The sequence below is a fragment of the Oncorhynchus mykiss genome, chromosome 10 (assembly GCF_057628025.1).
Source record: "Oncorhynchus mykiss isolate SJ-2025 chromosome 10, ASM5762802v1, whole genome shotgun sequence".
Lineage (NCBI taxonomy): Eukaryota > Metazoa > Chordata > Actinopteri > Salmoniformes > Salmonidae > Oncorhynchus > Oncorhynchus mykiss.
In genome coordinates this window covers 64,994,188-65,022,166 of record NC_143031.1, presented here as the reverse complement: position 1 = coordinate 65,022,166, position 27,979 = coordinate 64,994,188, and the positions used below count along the sequence as shown (strand labels likewise).

Below are 27,979 nucleotides of genomic sequence, written 5' to 3'. Positions count from 1 at the left end.
AATCAGACTCATCTTCACAGTTCTGGCACACATAAATTGCCTGGCCTGAGGTGCAAGCATCACGGGCCCATTTGTTGCATCTCACACACTTCACACAAGTCTCCTTTGGAAGGCTGTTTGAAAATGGCTCCACACAGACGAGGCAGAAGCACTGCTTTTCATCTGATGATGACTCTTCTCCAATTTTTATCTGCCTTCTAATACTTTGCAGATCCAGATTTTGACTCTCCCCCTTGCTTCCCTTTCCTCGGAAACAGCCTTTTGCTAGATTGCGCCGTTTTCTTCCATTGCAAGCTGGTTTTCAGGGCCAGCTTTTAGATATGGCCGGATGTCCTCTGGAGTTGGTAGTCTGCTGTCAGAAATGGGATTGCTGGGCAAGGGTGAGCTGGTGCTAGCATAAGAACTGGATCAGGTCTGTGTCTGAGCTCGTGCAAGGCAGGGCTGGAATGGTGCTGGAACCTGGCAGGTTGGTGCTGGGGCCTGGCAGGTTGGTGCTGGGGCCTGGCAGGGCTGGAATAGTGCTGGGGCCTGGCAGGGTTGGTGCTGGGGCCTGGCAGGGTTGGGTTCTGAATGGGGCGATCTGTAACGTAGGATGGCGCAAACTCGGTTTCCAGAAATACATGACTGTTGTAAGGTTGTACCCCAGTCACGCTAAAGCCAGTCTGAATGTTCAAGGGAGTTGCAGCCAGAGGATAGGTGATTGCCACAATCCCAGGAATTTCATAAATTGACATTGTCTTCCCGGGATTGTTCCTCATACAGGCATCACACACGGTGTTGATGTGCCTCTTTAGCGGCCCGTAGACAGACCTGTTTAAGGCTTGAAGCTGATGAGAGCAATGGAGTGGGAATGACAGCATAATTATGCAATTTTTTGGGGCATAATTGAGTTGTGTCTTTGGCTATGCCGGATTAAGTGATATGACATGCTATTCTATAAAATAATTTCTCCGTAATTAATATTACCTGATTGAGCTAATCATGTAAATGTAATTAACTAGAGAGTTGGGTACCACAAAATAATATTTATAGTGCTGTTATCTTCCGAATAAACTCTTAAAGACCTAGTAATATTTTACATCAATAGCAGTCAATATTAATCGTCATCTTAATTCAGTCTCATCTGAAAGTTGTAAATTCTTGGTTATCTGCACGAACCCTGGCTAACAAGTTGAATCAGCAATACAAAATTGGGTTGAATTATTTATTTACTAAATACCTAACGAATCACACAGGATTACACATACACAAAATTAAACCATAACTTGATTACAAATTACATCAAAGGAAAACGTCCCTAGCTGGTTACACAAAAGGGGCTGGGTTTGAGTGAAAGAGCGGGAAGACTGAGGAACAAAGGGCGAAGCTGTGCTATCCTAAATACAGTATCTTATGCATTCTAAATTACTGCCCATTCGGAAAAGGAAAATGCAATAAATTTACTCTGAGCTGCCCTTCGGTAGGTTGGTGGTAGATGGAAGGCCGTGTTGCCCAACCGAGTCCTTTGTCCTTTGAAGAATGTCTCTGCTGGTAAATTGAATATGTTGTAGTAATGTCCTTGTGTGGTAGGCAGGATACTCTGTCTGTTCCTTCCTAACCCTCGTTTGTAGCGGCTGTTGCTAACTCAACGGCTAGGAGGTATTATTTCTGTAGTGAATAAGAGTTCAAAGTTCATACCATTCCCAACCAAAGCTCACGCTGATGTTTGCTTCGTTCTGTAGGTTACATTGTCGTCAAGGCTTTATATAGGAAGGGAGAGGAGGGCGTGTTTGAAATTGTTTATAGCCCATGTCCCTTCACAGGGGCGGGCCACTTATGAAAACCCAAATATCACATTTTAGAAGATAAAATCAAATTTCATCCCATCACGAATAATTTCATATTCAAACATTTAAATTGAACAACAATTCCATGTGAATCCGATAACTCTGTAGGCGTGTTGGCGTGTTTTGCACCGGTTTAAAGTGTTTTGCATTTGATTTGGAACCGGGCTGTCTCCAAGGCGTGAGTCAGGTGCCCACAGCTCTGTCCGGAGAAGAAAGTTGGCTTAAAACAAAAGTGAGTTATCTGCCTTCACAATGAAAACTAGCTTGAAATATAGATATGTTTCTGGACATGCACCATGCTGCCTTGTTGACATGACCGAGAAGTGAAAATAACTGTTAATTTCACGCTTTCGTCCGATGACCTAATGCGCTATTGCCCGGTTCAATTTGGGCCATCGTAAAATAATCACCACAGAGCAAAACAGCGGGCTGTCAAGGTCCCGCCTATTCCTATTTGGATTGGTGGATATTTTGGATTATTTGAAATCTTTTTTAAAATATTCGATGAGGGTGTTGACATTAACCGCCTGTATTGAATGGAGAGTGAGACGCTATACTAGCCTAATGAATAAGCATGATCGAATATCAACAGGGACAACTCCGATATAAAGTGTTTTTCAGAAAGTTGCTGGGATGTTATGTGCATCACATAGTACACTCTTAAAACAACATCAGCATTACGAAACTTCTATTAGATCAATTAAGCCTCATGTATCAAAATAAACATATTTGTTGTTCTTTACTAAATTCGACACCCATTGACCCATTTTCAAAAACTCCTCACTTGCTTAATAATTAATGATCTGCTTAACATGGATAGATTTTGGGCGGAGTAAACCCTCTCGCTTCCCCTTTTCCTCTGATTTGGGAAAATGTTCACTTGTTTGAATAGCCTAAAGTTATCAACTAGGCGATCATGATTCTACAGTACTGCGTGGATAGTGAAATGAGAGGAGGTAGGCCAATTGAATTAGAACAATTGTCTAAATCTCCCGGCAAAAGTTTCCTCCGAAGCGCAGGCTGCAAGAGAAGGTAACGTGCACAATTAGCTACGATAGGCAAAGAAAGGCATGTCAATGTATCTGAACCGAGACAATGTGAATGAGTTGCCGAAAACAGTTTCTGAAAACAGCAAGTGAAAGAACATGGGTAAATTCACATTAAATACATCCCAAGATTTACGCCCATTTGTTCAGAGAGAGACCTGTGATAATTACAAGAGTGAACCCATAGGGTTAACAGTAAGCGTGAGCAATGTGCATTATTGTGCTGTGCTTATAGGCCATAAGGTAAATAGGTAAATGACATTCTGCACATCGCTAACAGGAAACAGATGAAAGAAGACTTTATACTGATAATGATATGTTTGTATTCATTCCCACAATGCCCATAGAATAGGAAACGATGTGAATTATGTTATGCTTACTGGATGACGTTAAACCAGCATTCAGACCAGCTTTACTGATTGAACCTTGGTAAAATACATTCCCTGCAATGATACAAAAATAACCAAGTCAGTCTGTACAAAATAGATTTTTATTTTATTTATTTCCACAAAATTGTCATACTCACATAACTTTTAGTACAGTACTTTTATTGGACAAAAAGATACATGTGACAAGTAGAATAATATTACTCACTATGGTATCACCTGACCACTTCTGTAAATCTGGAACCCTCTCTTTGATAAAATGAATTTTAGAATACTTTGGAAAAGGTTCAACATTACATTACACACAGCTTTACTAATTCCTGTCAAGTAAAGATGAAGTAAGGCATTATCATTATCTCACTATAAAACACCAGCATCAACCTCAAGGGACATAGTTGTCACTCTTCATCACTGAAGCATTTTTACAGACACAATCACACCAACTATCACCATATCATCTACTCTGCCTCATCATACTCATCCCCTCCTCAGTTCACCTCATCCAGTTCCCTACTACATCTAAAACCAACAGAATTAATTACTAACTAACTCACTAAGACTACATTACATGTCACGATACTCTCTATACATGGGCAGTGTGCATTTTCTGCTGGTGTAGCTCCTCTCTGAGAATCTCTTCCCGCAATGCGTACAGGCAAATGATGTCTCTTCCATGTGGATCTTCAGGTGCCTCTTCAGCTGGTGCTGGTGGGAGAACGTCTTCTCAAACTAGGGGCAGATGTAGGATTTCTCCCCTGTGTGGACTCTCGTGCCTCTTCAGGTTGGACGGGTGGGAGAAAACACAGCACGCTAGCTGTACACAAAGACTTCCAGTCCTTGCGCTAAGCTAGTTAGCACTGCCTCCCGAAATTACCTCTAACGTCCTGCATACTGGACTCAGATGTAAAAATGGTATCCACGAGTTCTGACTCTGGGGAAGTAGATACAATTTTTTTCCCAAATCCCCAACTATCCCTTTAATAGTTTGATAGTCCAAAGGCATGGTCCCACACTTAAGACAAAATGAATCAAGACCTGGGCCCGTATCCACAAAGAGTAGGATCTTTCCAAATAATCGTGTTCATTATGATCTAAAAGGAAAACTCATCCTAGATCAGCACTCCTACTCTCAGACACTTTGTAGATACCAGCCCTGACCTAATACCATTCAGACAGTAGTTCACAGTAGGCTCACCTCAGTGAGACGGTGTGTGGTCCTGTGCTGCTCAGCTGCTTCCTCTGTGGCTCGAGGAGGAGGTGTAGCCTGTTTGGCCTCCATGACCATATTCCCCTCGGGGTTCCCCAGACCCTCCTCACACCCCTCCTTCACCAGCAGCACCTCTGGACCAATCATGTGTTCCACATGTGTTCCAGCCTGAATTCCAACTTGATTAAATAGATTTCTCACCCATCAACACACCTTAATGACAAAGTGAAAACATGTTTTTAGAAAGGTTTGCACATTTATTTAAAATGAAATACAGAAATAACTAATGTATGTAAGCATTCACATCCCTCAGTCAATACATGTTAGAATCACCTTTGGCAGTGATTACAGCTGTGAGTCTTTCTGGGTAAGCAAGAGCCTTGACTTTTTCTAAATTTTGTTGTGTTACAGCCTGCATTTAAAATATATTAAATTGAGATTTTGTGTCACTGGCCTACACACACTACCCCATAATGTCAAAATGGAATTATGTTTTTAGACATTTTAGCAAATTCATTAAAAATGAAAAGTTGAAATGTCTTAAGTCAACCTCTTTGTCAATATGTGTGCAATAAGTGTTTAGCATGGTTTTTGAATGACTACCTCATCTCTGTACCCCAGACATACAATTATCTGTAAGGTCCCTCAGTCGAGCAGTGCATTTCAAACACAGATTTAACCACAAAGACCAGGGAGGTTTTCCAATACCTCGCAAAGAAGGACACCTATTTGTAGATGTAAAATGTAAAAAATCAGACAATGAATATCCCTTTGTGCATGGTCAAGTTATTAATTACACTTTGGATGGTATATCAATACACCCAGTCACTACAAAATACAGGCATCCTTCCTAACTCAGTTGCCGGGGGGAAGGAAACCACTCAGGGATTTCACCATGAAGCTAATGGTGACTTTAAAACAGTTAGAGTTTAATGGCTGTGATAGAAGACTGAGGATGGATCAACAACATTGTAGTTACTCCACAATACTACCCTAAACAACAGAGTGAAAAGCATTCATGTTTGCATTAAGGCACTAAAGTAAAACTGCAAAAAATGTGGCAAAGAAATTAACTTTATGTCCTGGGGCAAATCTAACACAACACATCACTGAGTACCACTCATCATATTTTCAAGCATGGTGGTGGCTGCATCATGTAATGGGTATGCTTGTCATTGGCAAGGACTCGGGAGTTTTTAGGATAAAAAGAAACAGAATTGAGCTAAGCACAGGCGAAATCCTAGAGGAAAACCAGGTTCAGTCTGCTTTCCAACAGGCACGGGGAAACAAATTAATCTTTCAGCAGGACAATAACCTAAAACACAAGGCCAAATCTACACTGGAGTTGCTTACCAAGATGACATTGAATGTTCCTGAGTGGCCTAGTTACAGTTGTGACTTAAATTGACTTGAAAATCTTTGACAAGACCTGATGGCCAACAACCAACTTGACAGAGCTTGAAGAATTTTAAGAAGAATGTGCAAATATTGTACAATCCAGGTGTGCAAAGCTCTTAGATACGTACCGCTGCCAAAGATTATTCTAAAATGTATTGGCTTAGGGGTTTGAATAGTTATGTAAATGTGATATTTATCTTTTTAAAAACATTTCTAAAAACATGTTTTCACTGTCATTATGGGGTAATCCCTTTTGAAATCAGGTTGGAACACAACAAAATGTGGAATAAGTCAAGAGGTATGAATACTTCCTGAAGGCACTGTATTTTCAGATAAGCGATGGTAGCCTATCCATTTGGCATGCAGCTAGCTAGCTAAGCAAACAACATGCGTAATTTAGCTTGCTGTATCAGGAGATTAGGCTCGACATCGGCAAGTCCTCGTCTTGAAAAAGGTGTCAGTCGGACTACTGTCATCATCACTATAGATGGCATGCAAATGAAACAATATTTGGATATAGCCATCTAGTTTATCCCCTAAAAGTTAGCTTGTTAACCAGCCATATTGATGTGATCTGTTATTAGCTAGCTAGCCAATTTGACATGGTCCATCAATCAATGTAGCCTATCATGTCTGTCAGCAGCAATCGTGATTACACACACTGAAAAACAATGTTGAAAAGGGGATAATGTTAGCTAACTTAGCTAGGTAGGCCTATGTTGGTTGGAGAAAAATGTACATTAGGTCAACTTACCACTATGTTTAGCCAACTGTACAAAGTTTCTAACTTGCAAAGTAAACATTATCAGCTAAGATTACATCGGTAAATGTGCCCTTCTGCTGCTTGACAGGCAGAGCCCACAAACAATGGGAAATTAACCTAAACCACTCATACTTGTCAGATATAATTAACTTTTATATCACTCAATTATCCAATTAAAAGTGGCCCCTATTGAGAGATATATCGTTACTTGCTTTATAACTCTAATGATATAGCTAAATGTGCGCAATTCTTTTGCATGGACATTTGTAGTTCTGACAATGCTCTTCAAGAGGTTACATCCAAATAGTTAACCTTTATTTTGCAATCCCTTAAACGGCACGCAGTTGTCAATGGCTTTAGAGGAGCTGGGGTCTCCTTGCCCCCCAACAGGCAAATCGAACACTCTGCATCTTATTGGGATATTTTCTTGATAACGACCTATTGGCCAGTGAGAGGCTTCAAAGCCACCAGTCGGCCATATTGGCACTCCCCAGAAGGCGCAGTCCTCCATAGGAATGAATGGAATTCTACAGTATTTCAATTAAATGTTTCATGGACAAAATTACATGTATTTAAAGCTGCACTTTGCACAAATCGCTCCGCCATTTCGTGTTTTTTAAATTTCTAATAGTTCACCTAATTTCAGTTTGTGATAAAACAAGTATAGTGTAGAGAATCATTCTACCATCTAAACTGCTGTGAAATATATTTTCCAAAACCAAACTTATTGTATTGTCAGTTGTTTGAAGCTGGTATAAGAAACTGTAAGTAAAAGACGCAAAAACTATTGCTTCTTAGACTTGATTTCAATGAGAATGACAGATCTATAACTCACATTTCTATGTGAATTTGGTTGGGTCGCAGCTTCAAGTATTTTTTGTTGTTGTAGTAAGGACAGAAATATTAGAACCTTTAAAAAAATAATACTTAAGGAAAATGTTTTTAATTTTCCTTTTTAAATGTTTGTTTAACTCACATAATATAATTTAAACGTATGCAATAAGGTGTCTGTAATAATAAACAGGGCAAAAACAAATATAGACATTAATAAATGCATTTGGGTAGCTTCCCAAATATCTTTTACAAGGGTGGGGGAGTGCCAAATGAAGGCGCGGTTTCAAAACAGCGCCCCTTATCAGTCATCTAGTGTAATATATGAATTATTTCTCTGGACCCTCCTCTTGGAAGAGAGAGGTGATACAGATTACACAGACATGGATGCACACCCAGGTAATAAACACACTATCAACATGGAGAGCTTACCTATCCCCACATCGTTTGAGTCCTATACTGTAGTTACTGAATAACTTAATTGTTGCTAAACCCATCATGTTGGACATAAATTATGTTGTGGGTAAATAAGAGTCAGCTATGGTAAGTCAAAAGTAATCAGTGGATCTTTTCTGCTGGCAATTCATTAATCTTTGTCTTTATTGCAGGGTTTGATCTAAACGTCAATCTATCGAATGGAACGGTTACTTTCTATATCATAGAGTGGCATGGTTTTTCTGCTGGTGTATCCTGAGGTATCTCCTCTCAGAGAACCTCTTCCCGCAGTGCGTACAGGCGAACGGCCGTTCTCCCGTGTGGACCTTCAGGTGCATCTTCAGGTTGCCAGCCAGGGCGAAGCGCATGTGACACTGGGTACAGCTGAATGGTTTCTCCCCTGTGTGGACCCTCTGGTGCATCTTTAGGTTGTCCTGGCGGGAGAACCTCTTCTCACACTGGGTACAGCTGAAGGGTTTCTCCCCTGTGTGGACCCTCTGGTGCCTCTCCACCTTCTGGGGGCAGCTGAAGCCTTTGTTACAGAACATGCAGAGGAATCGTTTCTCTTTACTATTGCCTGATGTGGCTCCTTCTCCCTGAACCTGGGCTCTAGCCCTGTCGTTTGAGTTCAATACCTGATCGAAAAGGATCTGGCCGTGTGAATCGGAAGGTGCCATCGACGTGAACACTGGGTCACGACCCCTGAACGCATCTAAAGAGGAGTGGGTGGCGACATTTAGATTTGTCTCTAAGCTTCCCCTGTAATTTAAGAAATCTCTGCCCTGTGAGTGTCCGTCTCCTAGGTGACTATCTGTATTCCATGTGGGAGGAGCATCGCCCTCCACTTTCACCTCATCTACCACTATAACCTCCCCTTTCTTATCTAGGCACCCTTTAGAGTATACACTACTACTGTACCGGTTCCAGTCCTCTCTAGACAGATCAGTCTGTGTCTCGAAACCCAAAGGCATTTTGCCAGGATCCATCTCTGTAGTGTAAGAACAAGATGGATCATCACTGCCAGTGTCTAATGCGTCACCATCAACATCCCCACGGGAATTAACCGTCCTCTGGCTCTGGTGAAATACCGGTAAATATTCTGAGCCGGGAGCAGGAGGACAGCCCAGTAGCCCTAGTCTCTCTGGGTCTGATCTGTGGTCAGATCCTGTGTGTAAGAACCTGTGTGTTACAGTTAGAGTCTCTGTGTCGGTCTCTGACTTGAGGACGGCGTTCTGCGTTCCACTGACCTCCGTGATGCTATGTCGGGTCCTGGGCTGCGCTGGTGTGGTGATGGTGTCCTCTGTTGCTACAGAGGGCGCTCCAGACGCTGCTCCAGTCTGTATGTCTCTGCTGTGTCGTGGGGGTTCCTCTCCACCAGACCTCTCCTGTTTGACCCCAGGACCTACAGCCTCTGGATCTGCAGACTGACACGAGAGGAGATTATTATTGCTACATGAGTTGAATTGGATAACAATGTCGTAGGGAAGTCTCACAAGCTCCCCTATGGCAGATAATAACGATGTACATGTAGGAAAGTGAATAGCTGAGGGGAGCCTTTCTGAAATAAACAGCCACATTTGATTTACAAAGTAACACATTTTTTATGCAACACTATGACACTAACCTCTATCACGATAACATTCTGGGTTGAGGTTCCACTTCTCTCATCAACAGTGATTGGTTGGTCATCTCTCCATGTGTTGTGTCCCGCTGGCTTCACAAAGCTCCTGTTGCCTCCAGTGTGATGTCCTTCACCTGGGAGTGTGATTGGGGGAAAATAGGTGGTTAAGTTAGCTATTGTCAATGCTCAACACTATATTGTACAATATTGACATGGTCTACAATTGACAAGGATGTAAGGTAACACTTCTGGTAACTTATTGATATACTATTTATTGATTGATGTATTATGTTCCATGAATCACATTGTTTTAATTGAGTAAATAATAGGAAATGCAGTAAATCAATAATCTGGTTAGAATATCAGTGTCTTTGTGCAAGATAGCTAAATAATTATTGCATAGTATTTGAAAACTGACCAGCTATATATATGAATGAATGGCAACAGGCCACACAGCCTCGGCCTTCTGCTAAATGTACCTCTTGCCATTCCTCTGTATCGGTCGAGGATCTTGATACTTGGACGACTGGCGAGAACGCGCTCTCGCACTGTCCTCTCTGCGCGCTCCCGTGCCACCTTCAGTTCCAGTAGTTTCCTCCGCAATACCATGTTTTCTTTCTGGCTTTGAGTTATTTCCAAACGAAACACTGCATAGTCGTCATCTACGAGTTTACATATCTCTGCCACAGCTGCATTCGCTAGCACTTCCATAATGGAGGCAATTTGAGTGTGAAAAACCATACAGTTAGCCATTGTTAGCTAACGTTAGCAGCTAGCGTTACCTAGAAAACATCTATTTTTTTATATATGTTTTAATCTATCAACCAAATCCTGTCTCCAACGCGAATTAAACACTACATGTGGTAAGTGTGTGATGCTGTGCAGTTAAATGAGTCATATTTTAAGTTCCAGTGTGTTTATAAACGTCTAAATAACAACAATAAAAACGCTATCGTGAAAATTGTTCTTGTTGACGTCAGTGTACTTCTTTGTGTGAGTTTCCGGCAGACTATACAAGTATTACTGCCTTTCACAGGTCGGAGTGTGAGTTGCACATTGTCACACAAAAAGGGGAATAAATCTCACCACCATCTAATCCAGGGGTGGGACCTGATTGGTGTCACACTTTTGCCCCAGCTAACAAACATGACTCCAATAGTCAACTAATTATTACCTTCAGTTTAGAATGCAATTAGTTGAATCAGCTGTTTGCTAGGGATTGGGGGAAAGTGTGACACCACTCTGGCACCTAAGGACTGGAGTTGCCCATCCCTGATATACCCAAAAAACGCACCACCCCTATCCCACTACATTAGCTCTACCAGATCCTACTCCAGGCCAACAGACCGGGAGCATGGAACCCCTTCTCTTAAAACCTCATGTACAGTGCCTTGCGAAAGTATTCGGCCCCCTTGAACTTTGCGACCTTTTGCCACATTTCAGGCTTCAAACATAAAGATATAAAACTGTATTTTTTGTGAAGAATCAACAACAAGTGGGACACAATCATGAAGTGGAACGACATTTATTGGATATTTCAAACTTTTTTAACAAATCAAAAACTGAAAAATTGGGCGTGCAAAATTATTCAGCCCCTTTATTATCAGTGCAGCAAACTCTCTCCAGAAGTTCAGTGAGGATCTCTGAATGATCCAATGTTGACCTAAATGACTAATGATGATAAATACAATCCACCTGTGTGTAATCAAGTCTCCGTATAAATGCACCTGCACTGTGATAGTCTCAGAGGTCCGTTAAAAGCGCAGAGAGCATCATGAAGAACAAGGAACACACCAGGCAGAAAAAATCTTATTGGTTGGGGTAGCTCAAAGGGTTTGGTTAAATGAAAAAGGTATGCACGCTGCCCTTTGAAATACGGTACTGCTTATTACATTACACGTCAAATCTCCAGATTTGACCTGGGCGGACCACCCCCTGTATTTTGGTTAGCGCGCCAAGTGGTGCTAAAGGTTAGGTAAAAAGTGGGAAGGCAGCTAAGGTAGGAGAGGGGACTCTTTCATTTTTACTTTCTTTGCTTTGGTTCCGTCCAGCCCCTTTTCCCCACATTACCATGTTAAGGAATAATAAATGATGTATTTTTCTCTGCCTCTGTCATCCTTCCCCGCACCTACGATCACATACTTTTTCACTCCACGGGGAGTTGAGATGTAGCAGTGTGTTGCGTTCCCTCCTCCACGAGGCGTACGTAACACTGGGGTTTTTGCAGATAGTGGAGGTTACGGCTGTTCAAAATGAAGATATGATGCAAGGTTATGATTAATACGTTGACTGTTTTATGGATGTGATAGGTAAATATCTTTAGAGTTTAATTCGGGAGATGCTAACTCTTTAAACAACTGCTCTCGCGGTGCCCCAAATCCAAATGAATTAAACAGTTAGTTGATTAGATAAATAAGTCATCAGAAGTAAAGTCACGACAGTAGTGAAGGTCTTTGTAATGTTGAACCTTTACTAAAGTATTCTAAAATACATTTTATCAAAGTGAGGGTACCAGATTTACAGAAAAATGTAGTGTTACCACAGTGAGAAGTTATTCTACTTGTGACGTATTATTTTTTGCAATAAAAGTACTGTCCTTCATGTTATGAGTGTATGTTGTGTATGTTGAAAATACAAAATTGACTCAGTGTTGACTGACTGGTTATTTTTTGTGTCATTGTAGGGACTGAGTTTCCCTTCTTTCAGTCGAACCAAAACATATTTCATTCTTGAATCAATACATATGGACTTCCTTTTAAATAATAAACTCCAATGGCTCCATATTGTTAGATACTTGAATCACAGTCTTAGAGATGGACTTGAGTGGTTAACATTTTATAATATCATGTCTGTGTGTACAGCAAAATGTTACTTATATAAACATTTATTATTTTTTGTAAAACAGTTCAGCACCTCAGAAGTAAATGTCAGTTGGCTTTTCATAGCTGAGCATTTAAAGGGGGGAGAGAGAGAGAATGAACAGCAGATCCAGGACAAGTTAGCACATCCGGTGAACAGGTTAGGGTTCCATAGCGGCAAGCAGAACAGTTGAAACTGGAGCAGCAGCACAACAAGGTGGACTGGGGAAAGACAGGAGTCATCAGGTTGGAACCCATTCAACTTGAAGGAGCTGGAGCAGTTTTGCCTTGAAGAATGGCCAGAAAAGGGCAAAAATCCCAGTGGATAGATGTGCCAAGCTTATGGAGACATAAGAGAGGTGGGGGGGGGGTGAATAGTTATGCACACTCAAGTTAAGTTTTTTTTAATCTTATTTGTTTCACAAAAAATATTTTGCATCTTCAAAGTGGTAGGCATGTTCTGTAAATCAAATGATTCAACCCCCCCAAAAATATATTTTAATTCCAGGTTGTAAGGCAACAAAATAGAAAAAATGCCAAGGGGGTGAATACTTTCGCAAGCCACTATATGTTCAACATAGGAGGGCCAAGCAAAGGAAGTAGCTCTCTCAGTTGTTTAGTTTGAATAGGGTCCAGTAGGCAGCTAGAAGGTTTAGAGGCCATGACTATTTTCATGAATGTGTCAAAAGATACAGGATAAAAGTGTCTATATTGATCCTAGGTCCTGGTAGTTCTGTCCAGACTCAGGACAACTGAGCTTTGGAGAAATACGCAGATTCACAGAGGACTCCATAATTTTTTCCAAAATGATTATCTATTCGTCGAAGAAGTTCATGAATTCATCACTGCTGAAGTGAAGGACATCCTTTCTTGGGGAATGCTGCTTTTTAGTTAGCTTTGCGACAGTATCAAAAATAAAATATGGATTATTTTATTCTCCTCAATTAGGTTGGAAAGGTAGGCTGATTGAGCAGCAGTGAGGGCTCTTCAATATTACATGGTACTGTCTTTCCAAGCTAGTCGGAAGACTTCCAGTTTGGTGGAACGCCATTTCCGGGTGCTAATTTTTTGTATTTTAGAGGTGCGACTGCATCTAGGGCATTATTCAAGGTTAAATTCCGTTCCTCGGTTAGGTGGTTAACTGATTTTTTTACTCTGACGTCCTTGGGTAGGTGGAGGGGGTCTGGAAGGGCAACCAGGAATCTTTGGGTTGTCCAAGAATTTATAGCGCAACTTTTGATAATCTTTGTTTGGAGTCCAGGTTTATGAGGAAAAATATTTAGATCCACCAGTGGACAGAACAATCTCTGTACCTCTTTAAGATAAGGGTTAAGGTTAGGTTTAGGGGGAAGGGTTTGTGAAAATGCTGAGTAGTTAAAGTAGCTAGAGTGGTAAGTAGTTGCAGTTGCTAAAATGCTACATTTGTCCATGATAACACACATTTGGTCGCTAGAAGTTTGCGTTATGCGCCCACCCATCCACCCTCTTTTCGTTTTTGCCTTAAGTAACCTACTGTCATACCAAAAGTAACATATACTAATTTGAGTGTCCCAGATTTATGTAGGCCAATGTAATGTAACATAATGTAAAGTAAACATATCATGCTAAATGGAGTGGCATGGATTTTAGTAAAACAATGTTTTGCTCTGAGACCAGGCTGACTACGTTTGAGTCCTATACTGTAGTTACAGAATGACTTAATTGTTGTTAAACCCATCATGGTGGACATAAGTATGGGTAAAAAAGTCATCTATGGTAAATCAAAATTCATCAGACAAACCTGACAAACACCTATTGTACAATAGTTTAGTATATTTAGTAAGTGTATATTGGTTGTAAAACTGTCTGGTGTATGGAGAATATGGTGAGATCAGATGTGATGTATATTAAAGAGAGTCTCAATGAAAGTCTTAGAATGAAAAGTCCCATTTTGTGTTTATTAAACATAAACAAGTTTTAAATTCACCATTGAAAACCACAAATACACGTCTCAACTAATGCTAAAAATCAGCATGAACTTGATGAACTGCATTAATTATCATTAAAAGTGTCTTGGGAAAAAATAAAGTAGTTAAATAGATGTAATGAAATAGGCATTTGTGAACGTCATATAACCTACACAACACTATGTAATAAACCTTTAACTTATATATGCATTATACTGTATATATCACACAATGTCTGGATGCAATATTCTATTCAGGAATATTCAACACTGAAACCTGTCCCTATCATTATTCCAAATGCATCTGTGGATCTTTTCTGTTGACAGCAATGAAAATTCATCTTTGTCTTGAGAGAAGATTAAGAAGCATCCTGATTGGCTCTATGGATCTTGTCCAGCTGACTGAGCCTATTCAGAGCTTGGGGGTGGGCCTAGTGGGGGCTTCCACTGTGACAGCTAACCAATGAGCAGCATGAAGTAGGAAGATAAGAGGGTAGATAAAGATGAGAAAGGAATCGTGTTCTGTACACACAAATAAAAGGAACACAGGGAAAGGGACACCCTCAAAGAGTACATGCATGGTTACGTGGGCAAAAGGAGAGAACTACTAAATGTGAATGTGAGCGAGAAATACATAAGGGTTAGCTTGGAGGAAGAACAGATCTAAGGCAAAAAAAAAGGTTAGAGGGCAGGACTAAAGCTAATGAGAGAAAGTGAAGGTTGGCAGCATGTCACCGCACTAACACCAATGATGGGGAGACAATATGTACCCTGAGGAGGGAATGGTTACCTCTTATGTTATGAAGTGTAATGTTTTTTCTGCTGGTGTATCCTGAGGTAGTTCCTCTCTGAAACCCTCAGAGAAGGCGAATGGCCTTTGTCATGTGTGGACCTTCAGGTGCCTCTTCAGATGATGCTGGTGTGAGAACCTCTTCTCACACTGAGGGCAGCTGTAGGGTTTCTCCCCTGTGTGGACCCTCTGGTGCCTCTTCAGGGTGCCAGCCTCTGCGAAGCGCATGTGACATTGGGTACAGCTGAAGGGTTTCTCCCCTGTGTGGACCCTCTGGTGGATCTTCACATAGTTCGCCTCAGCAAAGCACTTCCCACATGTGGGGCAGGCATACGGCTTGTCAGCGTCAGTCCTAATGTTCGGCTTCCCACGTTGTGACCCAATGACACCAGAGTAGCTAGAAGCAGGAGCCACCACCCTTAGCTGGTTAGTCTTTGAGCTCCCTGCTTGACCTCTAGCCATTGTTTGGGTGTTGTTGGGATTGTGTGGTGTGTTATAGGCTAGGTATCTCTTGTGGTGAATGCCCATCCTGACCTTGTCTGTATTGGTGGGGTAACCATGAGGCAGCTGAGGAACGCTAGACCCAGGCTTTCTATTAACCCATTCATCAGGAATTAGACGAGATCCTGAAGGAGAAGACAGACCTTCCGAAAGACTCCCACCAGGGGTGTCTCCTACCACTCTCTGTAAAGGCTGAAGCCCAGGGTGACCTGCTCTGTTCATCATGGATGCTGTGGTGTTTGTATCATAGGAACAATAGGGTCTATCTCTATCAGCCCCAGGCCCTGCTTCATCCCTGCACTGAGACTGTGAAGAGAAGGGTCTGGGCTGCAGACAGGATCCCTGACTGGAGCCTCTGTCTCTCTGATGACCACCAGGACTGAGGTTGTTCAGTCCACCTGTCCACTGGTTGTGTTCTGTGTGGTGGTGGAGTCTTTGTTCCTTGCGGTTCAGCCCTGGTTCTGACTCGGGAAAGAAGAGTGACGGCTCCTGATCCAGGGTTCTGATCCGGGGCCAGGGTTTGTGACCAGCCGCTTCAGAGGGCCAGTCTCTCCCGCCAGCAACACCGGATATCAGCAGTTCCTCATGGACTGCAGACTGTAAACACAAATTGAACCGAAAAGCATATAGGTTTATATAAGAAATAATTTGCTGTACACACAGAAACATGAATATTGATAACCACAGACAAGTGCATCTCCAACACTGTGATTCAAGAACCTAAGATGGAGCATGGCCAATGACTTGGTTAAGCCTTCATATTAAAAAACAATTCTCTCATTTAGAAGGCTAACATCACATTACATCTTCTCACAAATAGTTGCATATTTAATCATATCCGTTCCCCCACATTTGGATGTGACCCTGACAACTGGGGAATATGTACATTCAGAGATAGATATTTTGTTCTACCGTCTTTCATGAGATCCCCAAACACAACTGATCTGACATAATTGTTCTTCGAGTACCCAATGACCACTCCAACCCCTTCGATATACGGAAATATTGTTTTATTCCCCACTTTTGGATGATGGAGTTTTGGTGGGAAGAATGTCTTTGTTTCACAGAGTAAATCCTCTCTCAATACTGCATGTACAGTGAAGAGAGTTTCTGCAAGGAATTTATGACCATCATAAAATGGCCAACTTCACCGCTCTTCCCCTCTGCGGGAGAGAGAGAGCTCTGTAGAGCGGAGCCACTAACCTGATCCTTCAGATCTGAACAGGAGAACCATGACATTACAAAGACCTTCAAAACTTTGTCAAGTAAACATGAATTAGTGAAATATCCTCAGCTCACTATAAAAAAACAGTATCATCCTAAAGGAAGATATAAATGCATCATGCAACAATTCAAAAGATTTACTGAGTTACAGTTCATATAACAAAATCAGTCAATGTAAAGAAAAATTAGGCCATACTCTATGGATTTCACATGACTGGGAATACAGAAATGCATCTGTTGGTCACATATACAGTACCTTAAAAAAAAGTAGGGGCATGGATCAGAAAAGCAGTCAGTATCTGGTGTGATCAACATTTGCCTCATGCAGCGCGACACATTTCCTTTGCATAGAGTTGATCAAGCTGTTGATTGTGGAAGGTTGTCCTACTCCTCTTCAATGGCTGTGCATAGTTGCTGGATATTGGCGGGAACTTGAACACGATGTTTCGCACATGTCAATCCAGAGCATCCCAAACATGCTCAATGGCTGACATTGCTGGTGAGTATGCAGGCCACGAAAGAATTGGGAAACGTTCAGCTTCCAGGAATTGTGTACAGATCCTTGTGACATTGGGCTGTGCATTATCATGCTTAAACATGAGGTGATGGTGGTGGATGAATGGCATGACAATGGGACTCAGGATCTCGTCACGATATCTCTGCGTTTTTAGATTTCCATCAATAAAATGCAATTGTGTTTGTTTTCCGTAGCATATGCCTGTCCATACCATAACCCCACCATGGGGAACTATGTTCACAATGTTGACGTCAGCAAATTGCTCGCCCACACGACACCATACACGTGGTCTGCGGTTGTGAGGCCGGTTGGACGTAATGCCAAACTCCCTAAAAACGACGCTGGAGGCGGTTTATGGTAGATAAATGAACATAAAATTATCTGGCAACAGCTCTGGTGGACATTCCTACAGTCAGCATGCCAATACAAGCATCTGTGGCATTGTGTTGTCTGACTAAACTGCACATTTTAGAGTTGCCTTTTATTGTCCCCAGCACAAGGTGCACCTGTGTAATGATCATGTTTAATCAGCTTCTTGATATGCAACACCTTTCAGGTGGATGAATTATCTTGGCAAATGAGAAATGCTCACTAACAGGGATGTAAACAAATTTGTGTACAAAATTGGAGAGGAATAATATTTTTGGGGATCTTTTATTTCAGCTCATGAAACATGTTGCGTTTATATTTTTGTTCATTGTAGCATTTTTACAGACACCATCACACCAACCATTACATATCATCTACTCTGTCTCATCATATACATTCTTTCGTCAGTTCGCCTTATCCAGTTCCCTACTACATCCAAAACCAACAGAATTAAATACAAACAAGCTAACTAGTAATACATGTCACACATACTCTATTCAAGGGCCGTGTGCATTTTCTGCTGGTGTATCCGCAGTGTATACAGGCGAACAGCCTCTCTCCCATCAGGCTCTTCAGGTGCATCTTCAGCTGCTGCTGGTGGGAGATACATCATTCCTCACCGAGGTCCCCGAATTCCTATTGGACATTGTAGTCATGTCATAGAGGATAATATTCACATTTTTGGTGACTTCAATATTCACACAGACCCACTTCAAAAGGCTTTCGGAGCCATCATCGACTCAATGGGGTTTGTCCAATATGTCTCCAGATTTAGTTTTGTCCCGAGGAATAAATATTGTGGATCTAAATGTTTTTCCTCATAATCTGTACTAATCGCACCACCGTTTTATTACATTTGCAATCGCAACATATAATCTGCTCCGACCCCAACCAATGATTATCAAAAGCTGCGCTATAAATTCTTGGACAACCCAAAGATTCCTAGATGCCCTTCCAGACCCCTTCCACCTACCCAAGGACGTCAGAGTACAAAAATCAGTTAACCACCTAACCGAGGATCTAAATGTAAACTTGTGTAATACCCTAGATGCAGTCACACCTCTATAAACAAAAAACATTTGTCACAAGAAATTAGCTCCCTGGTATACAGAAAAGTCAGAGCCCTGAAGCAAACTTCCAGAAAATTGGAACCTAAATGTGGCTCCACTAAACTGGAAGTCTTCAGACTAGCTTAGATAGACAGTACAGTGGAGTATCGAAGAGCCCTCACTGCTGCTCGATCAGCCTACTTTTCCAACCTATTTTTTATTTATTAAACTAGGCAAGTCAGTTAAGAACAAATTCTTATTTACAATGACAGCCTACCCCAGCCAAACCCTAATCCGGACGATGCTGGCCCAATTGTGCACTGCCATATGGGACTCCAATCACAGCCGGTTATGATACAGCCTGGAATCGAACCAGGGTCTGTAATGAGGACTCTAGCACAGATGCAGTGCCTTAGAACGCTGCACGGAAGCCCCATCTAATTGAGAAGAATAAAAACAATCCAACATTTATTTTTCATACTGTCTCAAAGCTAACTAAAAAACATCATTCCCCGAGAGAGGATGGCCTTCACTTCAGCAGTGATGAATTCATTAACTTCTTCAACAAAAAGATCATTAGAATGCAAATTGAATCTCCGCATTTCTCTGAACCTCAGTTGTCCTGAGTCTGCATAGAACTGCCAGGACCTATGATCAACGGAGACACAAGTTTTTTTTATCCTGCGTCTCCTGATACATTCACGAAAATATTAATGGCCTCACGGCAGATAGTCTCACGGCAGATAGTTTATTATGTTGAACATAATAAACGTCTCCCTATCCTCCGGATGTTCACCAAACTTACTAAAAGTGGCAGTAATAAAGCCAGTCCTGAAAAAGCCAAACTGACCCCCCCCCCCCCCCCCCACACACACACACACACACATTTTTAACAAAAAAATGTTATTGGACTATATCGAAAATCCTCCCCCCTCCAAAAAAGCTGTTATACAGCAACTCACTGCCTTCCTGAAGACAAATAATGTATACGAAACGCTCCAGTCTTATTTTAGACCCATCATAGTACTGCACTTGTGAAGGTGGAAAATGACCTTTTAATGGCGTCAGACCAAGGCTCTGTATCTGTCCTCGTGCTCCAAGACCACAATGCCGCTTTTGACACCATCGTTCACCACCTTCATTTGGAGAGATTGGAAACCTAATTGTTCTTGCTTGGTTTAGATCTTATCTGTCAGAAAGATATCAGTTTGTCTCTGTGGATGGTTTGTTCTCTGACAAATCAATTGTAAGTTTTGGTGTTCCTTAAGGTTTTGTTTCAGGACCACTATTGTTTTCACTATATATTCTACGTCTTGGTGATGTCATTCGGAAACACGATATCAACTTTCACCGCTATGCGGACAAGACACAGCTGTACATTTCGATTAAACATGATGTAGCCCCAAAATGTCCTACCCTGGAAGCCTGTGTTTGAGACATAAGGAAGTGGATGGTGGCAAATGTTTTACTTTTAAACTCTGACAAAGTTCTAGGTCCTAAGAAACAAAGAGATCTGCTGTTTGATCTGACAATTCATCTGGATGGTTGTACAGCCGTCTCAAATAAAACTGAAGGATCTCGGCGTTACTCTGGACTCTGATCTCTTTTGACAAACATATCAAAAATATTTCAAGGGCAACTTTTTTTCCATCTTCGTGACATTGCAAAAATCAGAAACCTTTTGTCCAAAAATTATGCAGATAGCTAATACATGTTTTGTCACTTCTCGATTAGACTACTGCAATGCCCTACTCTCCGGCTAACAGGATAAAGGACTAAATAAACTTCAGTTAAATGCAGCTGCTAGTATCTTGACAAAAACCAAACAATTTGATCATATTACTCCAGTGCTAGCCTCTACTGTTAAGGCTTGGCCTGATTTAAAGTTTTTACTGCTAACCTACAAAGCATTATATGGACTTGCTCCTACAACTCTCGCTGATTTGGTCCTGCCGTAAATACCTACACGTTTGCTACAGTCACAAGACGCAGACCTCATTATTGTCCCTATCATTTCCCAGGAAACAGCTGGAGGCAGGGCTTTCTATAGAGCTACAATTGTATTGAATGGTCTGCTTATCCCTGAGAGAGACGCAGATTCTGTGTCGACCTTTAAGTCTTTACTCAAGACTCATCTCTTCAGTAGGTCCTATGATTGAGTGTAGTCTGGCCCAGGGGAGTGAAGGTGAACGGCAAGGCACTGGAGTGACGAACCGCCCTTGCTGTCTCTGCCTGGCCGGCTCCCCTCTACACTGGGATTCTCTGCCTCTGACCCTATTACAAGGGCTGAGTCACTGGCTTACTAGTGCTCTTCCATCCCTGGGGGGGGGGGGGGGGGGGGGGTGAGTCACTGACGGGATCTTTCTGTCCGGTTCTGCGCACTCTCTGCAGTGGAAGAGATCTTTGTGGGCTATACTCAGCCTTTGGGTCAGGATAGTAAGTTGGTGGTCTGTTGATATGGGGTGTGGTGTGGGGTGTGTCCTTTGGCAAAGTGGGTGGGGTTTTATCCCCGTCCCCCCGTCTCAGCCTCCAGTATATATGCTGCAATAGTCTGTGCAGGGAGGCAAGGGTCAGTCTGTCTGGTGAAATTATCCTGTCTTATCTCGTCCTGTGTGAACTTAAAGTATGCTCCCTCTAATTCTCCCTAATTCTCCCATGCCTCAGGACTACCTTGCCAGATGACTCTTGGCTGTCCCCTTCCCCAGCACCCGGTCGTGCTGCAGCTCCAGTTTCTGCTGTTTTGCCTGTGGCTATGGAACCCTGACCTGTTCACCGGACGTGCGAACTTGTCCCGGACCTGCTGTTTTCAACCCACTCGCTCTCAATCTTCCTCTCTCCCCCTCACCTGCTGTCTCGATCTCTGAATGCTCGGCTATGAAAAGCCAACTGACATTAAATCCCGAGGTGCTGACCTGTTGCACCCTCTACAAGCACTGTGATTATTATTTGACTCTGCTGGTCATCTATGAACTTCTGAACATCTTGAAGAACAATCTGGACTTAATGGCCGTGTACTCTTAAAATCTCCACCTGGCACAGCCAGAAGAGGACTGGCCACTCTTAAGACCCCGTTCCTCTCCTCTCTAGGTTTCTTCCTAGGTTCCTGACTTTCCAGGGAGTTTTTCCTGAGCCACCGTGCTTCTACATCTGCATTGCTTGCTGTTTATGGTTTTAGGCTGGGTTTCTGTATAAGCACTTAATGACATCTGCTGATGTAAATAGGGCTTTATAAATACATTTGATTTGATTCACACTGGTGGCAGCTGTAGGATTTATCCCGTGTGGACCCTCTAGTGCCTCTACAGACTGGATGAGTGTTTCTCCTCCATATACATACACTGGTGGATCTCCACCCGATTGGGGAAACTGAAGGATATCCAACAGAACGAACACGGGAAACACTTCTCTTTTGCGCTGCCACCTTTACTGATTCCATCTCTACTACTGTCATTTGTCAATGGGCTTGTGTTGCCATTTAGTGTTGAGGTACTGGCATTGTCTGAGGTCTGGTTTAACATATGAAGACTGTGAGGAAGATGAAGGCCAGGTAGTGTCTGTGTTGTCGCAGGTTCTATGTTCCAGTTGATAGATCCTATAGAAGGCAGGCTGTTAGGGGGTTAACCTGAGGCACCATCAGTCTCTCTGACTCACAACTATAGGAGCAGGACGGAGCATCGCTAGCGGAGTCTGTGTCTGTTCTCCCCCGCCGCATACAGACACCTCCCTGTCCCCGTAGACCAATTCTACGCCTCGCCCTGGTCTCAGCCAGTCTGCTGTCATAGAAACTAGGTTAAGATGTTGTTTTGTGTTCCATTGTCTGTTTCTGGTAGTGGTTAACAGTTTTATTCCCCAGCCCAGAGTTGAAAATGCAGTCCCAACCACTGACCTCCACCATGTTGCCTCTAGTCCTGGCCTGCTCAGTGATGTTGTCCCCTGGGCCCTTGGTTGCACCCGTCTGGGTTTGGGAATCCAAGATGGCCCCCCAGTCTCTGTTAGCCTCCAGCCAACCAACTGTAGGAAGAGGTTCGAAAATAGACTTTACAAACATGGCAGATAATTCTACATATGGAGTTTCTTTTGTCAATTACCTGGTTAAGTTCATACATTATAATGTGTGGTTTTCTATGTAAACATAAGTTATATTGATTTCATGAATGAAGAAATAACAACAGCCATGTGCATCACTATTCCCATTGAATATCTATTACTGTATGTAGGCTATATGTATTTCTCCCTTACCTTGCTCCCCCATCTTTAGTCCACTCAGCAGGTCAATGCTCTCTGGTCCATCTTCTATTGTCTCCTCTTTGACCAGCAGCAGATCAGGTTTCCCATCCTCCATGTCTACTGACTAAGATATACAGAGTGAGAGGATGTTGGATCAATAAATCTGATATGAGCACCCTGCTATGGAGCATCTTCTGATTGGGTAATTGCTATGGGATTGCTATGAGTAGTATGCAAACTTGTTAGTTGATTTGATCACTTGACACTCTTTAATAGTTTTATAATTCAAAGGCATGGTCAAGACCTGGGCCCATATCCACAAAGAGTCTCAGAGTAGGAGTGTTGATCTTTAAATATGTTATTCAATATGCTCTGAAAGGCTAAACTGATCCTAGATCAGCACTCCTACTCTCAGAGGCTTTGTGAATACGAGCACTGACCTAATACTATTCAGACAGTAGTTCACAGTGGGCTCACCTCAGTGAGACTGTATGTGGTCCTGTGCTGCTCAGCTGGTTCCTCTGTGGGTTCAGGAGGAGGTGTAGTTTGGTTGTCCTCCATGACCATGGTACCCTCAGGGTTCCCCAGACCCTCCTCACACCCCTCCACCTTTATCAGCAGCACCTCTGAACCCTCCTCCTTAGGTAACTACACATAGATAATAAACACACATTCAACATGGAGTGTTTACCCATCCCCACTAAGTTTGAGTACTGTACTGTAGTTACAGAATGACTTCATTGTTGTTAAACCCATCATGGTGGATATAAATATGATGTTGTGGGTAAAAACAAGTCAGCAATGATAAGTCAAGTAATCATCAGACAAACCTGACTAAAAACTCTGACACACCCAGTGGGTGTTTGTTAGTGTGTGGGTATTTGTAGGTATATTTGTTGAGTATTCACTGAGTGCACAAACCATTAGGAACATCTCCAGAATACAATTCATTGGGGCATGGACTCTACAAGGTGTAGGAAGCGTTCCACAGGGATGCTGGCCCATGTTGACTGCAATGATTCCCACAGTTGTGTCAAGTTGGCTGGATGTCCTTTGGGTGGTGGACCATTCTTGATACACGCGGAAAACTATTGAGCGTGAAAAAACACAGCAGTGTTGCAGTTCTTGACACACTCAAATCGGGTGCACCTGGCAACTACTACCATACCCGTTCAAAGGCACTTAAACATTTTGTCTTGCCCATTCATATATACACAATCCATGTCTCAATGCTTCAAAATCCTTCTTTAACCTGTCTCTTCCCCTTCATTTACACTGATTGAAGTGGATTTAATAGGTGACATCAATAAGAGATCATTGCTTTCACCTGGTCAGTCTATGTCATGGAAATAGCAGGTGTTTCTAATGTTTATTGCACTAAGTGGATATTGGTGAAAAATCACTGTTGTGTATATACAGAATAGGGTGAGATCTCTCAGTATGCTAAATAGAGTCTCAATCAAATTGTGTTTATTGATCAACAAGTTTTAAATATACCATATGAAAACCACACATACATGTCTCAACAAATAACCCGCCTGAAGTTAATCAACTGCATTAATTTTCTCATTAAAAGTGTCTTTGGAAAATATGTGAACATCAGACACAGCACAAACACAATATGAAAAATACTTTTTCGGCTTTATACCAAACATTATGAACACATGCTCTTTCTATGACATGAACTGGCAAGTGAATGCAGGTGAAAGCTATGATCCCTGATTGATGTCACTTGTTAAATCCACTTCAATCAGGGTAGATGAAGGGGAGGAGACAGGTTATAGAAGGATTTACTTTACTTGACACCCAGCGTCAACACGTTATGACAGTCATAACCTGTAATAATATGGTCATAACACATATTTAAACCTGTTTTGAAATGTATTGCGTTATTTTATGGCTGGTTATGACACCTACATAAGAGTGCCCTGCTAGAGCTGCAGGGTAAGTGCTGTTATTGTGAAGTAGAAACATTTAGAAGAAACAACGGCTCAGCCGCGAGTTGCAACACTCACTACCCAGTTCCAAACTGCCTCTAGAAGCAACGTCAACACAAGAACTGTTTGACGGGAAATTAGTTTCCATGGCCGAGCAGCCGCAAACAAGTCTAAGATCACATCGTGCAATGCCAAGCGTCGGCTGGAGTGGTATAAAGCCATTGGACTCTGGAGCAGTGGTAACACTGTCTCTAGAGGGATGAATCACGCTTCACCATCTGGCAGTCCGACGGACGAATCTGGGTTTGGCGGATGCCAGGAGAATGCTACCTGCCCGAATGCATAGTGCCAACTGTAAAGTTTCGTGGAGGAGGAATAATGGTCTGGGGCAGTTGTTCATGGTTCGGGCTAGGCCCCTTAGTTTCAGTGAAGGGATACCTTAAAGCTACAGCATACAATGACATTCTAGACGATTTGTGGCAACAGTTTGGGGAAGGCCCTTTCCTGTTTCAGCATGACAATGACCCTGTGCACAAAGTGAGGTCTATACAGAAATGTACCCGTTCCAGTCCCCTCTAGACAGATCAGTCTGTCTCTCTAAACCCAAGGGACCATCTCTGTAGGGTAATAGCAAAACAGATCATCCCCGCCAGTGTCTAACGCATCACCATCTCCACAGGAATAAACCATGGCTCTGGTGAAATAACGGTAAGTACACCAAGCCAGGATCAGGAGGACAGACCGGTGGCCCCAGTCTCTCTGGGTCTGATCTGTATTCAGATAGTGTGTGTAAGAGCCTGTGTGTTACAGTCTTGGCGTCTGTCTCTGACTTGAGGACGACATTCGACTGACCTCTGTGATGCTGCGTCGGTTCCTGGACTGGAGCACAGCAGTGGTGGAAAGGTCCTCTGTGGCTACAGGGGGTTCCACTCCAGACGCTGCACCAGCCTGGATGTCTCTGCTGTGCCGTGGGTCCTCCTCTCCACCAGACCTCTCTAGCTTGACCCCAGGGCCTGCAGCCTCTGCAGACTGACACAAGAGGGGAGGTTATTAGTGGTAGATAAGTTGAATTGGATATCAATGTCATTGGGAAGTCTCACAAGCTCCCCTATGGCAGATAAATATGGATGTACATGTAAGCAAGTGAATAGCTGAGGGGAGGCCACATTTGATTTACAAAGTAAATGTAATTTTTAATTCAACACTATTACACTAACCTCCATCATGATAACATGCTGGGTTGAGTTTCCACTCTCCTCATCAACAGTGATTGGTTGGTCATCTCTCCATGTATTGTGTCCCGCTGGCTTCACAAAGATCCTGTGGCCTCCAGTGAGATGTCCTTCACCTGAGAGAGTGATTGGGGGAAAAGAGATGGTTAGGTTAGGTAAGGTACTGTCAATGCTGAACGCTATATTGTACACTATTGACAGTTTTGGCACTGTCTAGAATTGGCAAGGATGTAAGTTAACATTTTTCATAACTTCCTGAAATACTATTTATTGATTGATGTAATATGTTCCATACATCACATTGTTTTCACGGAGTAAATAATAGGACATTCAGTAAATCAAGAATCTGGGTAGAATGTGATATTGTGTCTGTTCGCAAGATAGCTAAGTAATCAGGGGAATTATTGCATACAATCCAAAAACTGACCAAGACCCAATGTGGAAAACACATCTAAAGCCACACATGCGCAGAGGGGAAACGGGGCCCGCAGTCTCCTGCAACATTTACCTCTTGCCATTACTCTGTACCGGTCGAGGATCTTGACACTACTGGGACGACTGCCGAGGACGCGCTCTCGCATTGTCCTCTCAGCGCGCTCTCGTGCCACCTTCAGTTCCAGTAGTTTCCTCCGCAATAACCTGTTTTCTTTCTGGCTTTGAGTTATTTCCAAACGAAACACTGCATAGTCGTCATCTACGAGTTTACAGATATCTGCCACGGCTGCATTCGCTAGCACCTCCATAATGGAGGCTATTCGAGTGTGAAAAACCATTAAGTTAGCCATTGTTGGCTAACATTAGCAGTTAACATTTAACTAGCGTCACCTAAATAACATCAACCAAGTCCTGTTTCCAACGCGAATTAAAGATGACCTAGGGTATGCGATGCTGTGATGTTACATTGATCATATTTTGAGTTCCAGGGTGTTGGTTAATAAATGTCAAAAGAAGAACATGAAGGCTTTTCAGTTCTGTTTTCTTTTTTTTCTTTGTTTTATTGGCGAATCGCAACCAACTGCCAGGTGCATACACCACCACCTACTGCACTGGAGTGTGAGGCCCGTTACGACCTATCTATACCACTATATTATCTTAACTAACCCTGAATTTATAATAAAATAATTCCCTACAAACCTTCTTACTTCCATCACCCCACCCTAAATGGGACCGCAGTGGAAAAGGTGAAAAGCTTCGAGTTCCTCAACGTACATTTCACTGACAATCTGAAATGGTCCACCCACACAGACAGCGTGATGAAGAAGGCGCAAAAGGGTTGGGCTCAATTTGAATTGAAGTCGGTCAATTAAGGAAGGGATCTGAATTTAAAATACACACTGCTCAAAAAAATAAAGGGAACACTTAAACAACACAATGTAACTCCAAGTCAATCACACTTCTGTTAAATCAAACTGTCCACTTAGGAAGCAACACTGATTGACAATACATTCCACATGCTGTTGTGCAAATGGGTTAGACAACAGGTGGAAATTATAGGCAATTAGCAAGACACCCCAATAAAGGAGTGATTCTGCAGGTGATAACCACAGACCACTTCTCAGTTCCTATGCTTCCTGGCTGATGTCTTGGTCACTTTTGAATGCTGGCGTTCTTTCACTCTAGTGGTAGCATGAGACGGAGTCTACAACCCACACAAGTGGCTCAGGTAGTGCAGCTCATCCAGGATGGCACATCAATGCGAGCTGTGGCAAGAAGGTTTGCTGTGTCTGTCAGCGTAGTCCCAGAGCATGGAGGCGCTACCAGGAGACAGGCCAGTACATCAGGAGATGTGGAGGAGGCCGTAGGAGGGCAACAACCCA

The 27,979-nt window shown here is 42.5% G+C and overlaps 1 protein-coding gene across 7 annotated transcripts in view; it reads right to left on the bottom strand.

The window, feature by feature from the left end:
• Nucleotides 1–27,183, bottom strand: part of LOC110534611 (uncharacterized) — a 42,665-nt gene extending 15,482 nt beyond the window's left edge. Inside the window, exons 1-7 of one of the 7 annotated variants that reach the window (XM_036934499.2) lie at nt 26,671–27,183; nt 26,148–26,278; nt 25,783–25,959; nt 23,471–23,632; nt 23,006–23,117; nt 22,653–22,777; nt 14,282–16,204 (exon numbers count right to left, since the gene is read on the bottom strand). In XM_036934499.2, the coding sequence (XP_036790394.2) occupies nt 15,197–16,204; nt 22,653–22,777; nt 23,006–23,117; nt 23,471–23,632; nt 25,783–25,959; nt 26,148–26,278; nt 26,671–26,947 (1,992 nt within the window). In that variant the 5' untranslated portion in view covers nt 26,948–27,183 and the 3' untranslated portion in view covers nt 14,282–15,196. Of the gene's footprint in view, nt 1–7,411; nt 9,317–9,516; nt 9,648–9,992; nt 10,518–14,281; nt 16,205–17,989; nt 18,354–22,652; nt 22,778–23,005; nt 23,118–23,470; nt 23,642–25,782; nt 25,960–26,147; nt 26,279–26,670 lie in introns of those variants that run through there. The other 6 variants (XM_090187418.1, XM_090187421.1, XM_090187420.1 and 3 more) reach the window with 6 other exon arrangements.
• Between the last annotated feature and the right edge of the window lie 796 nt (nt 27,184–27,979).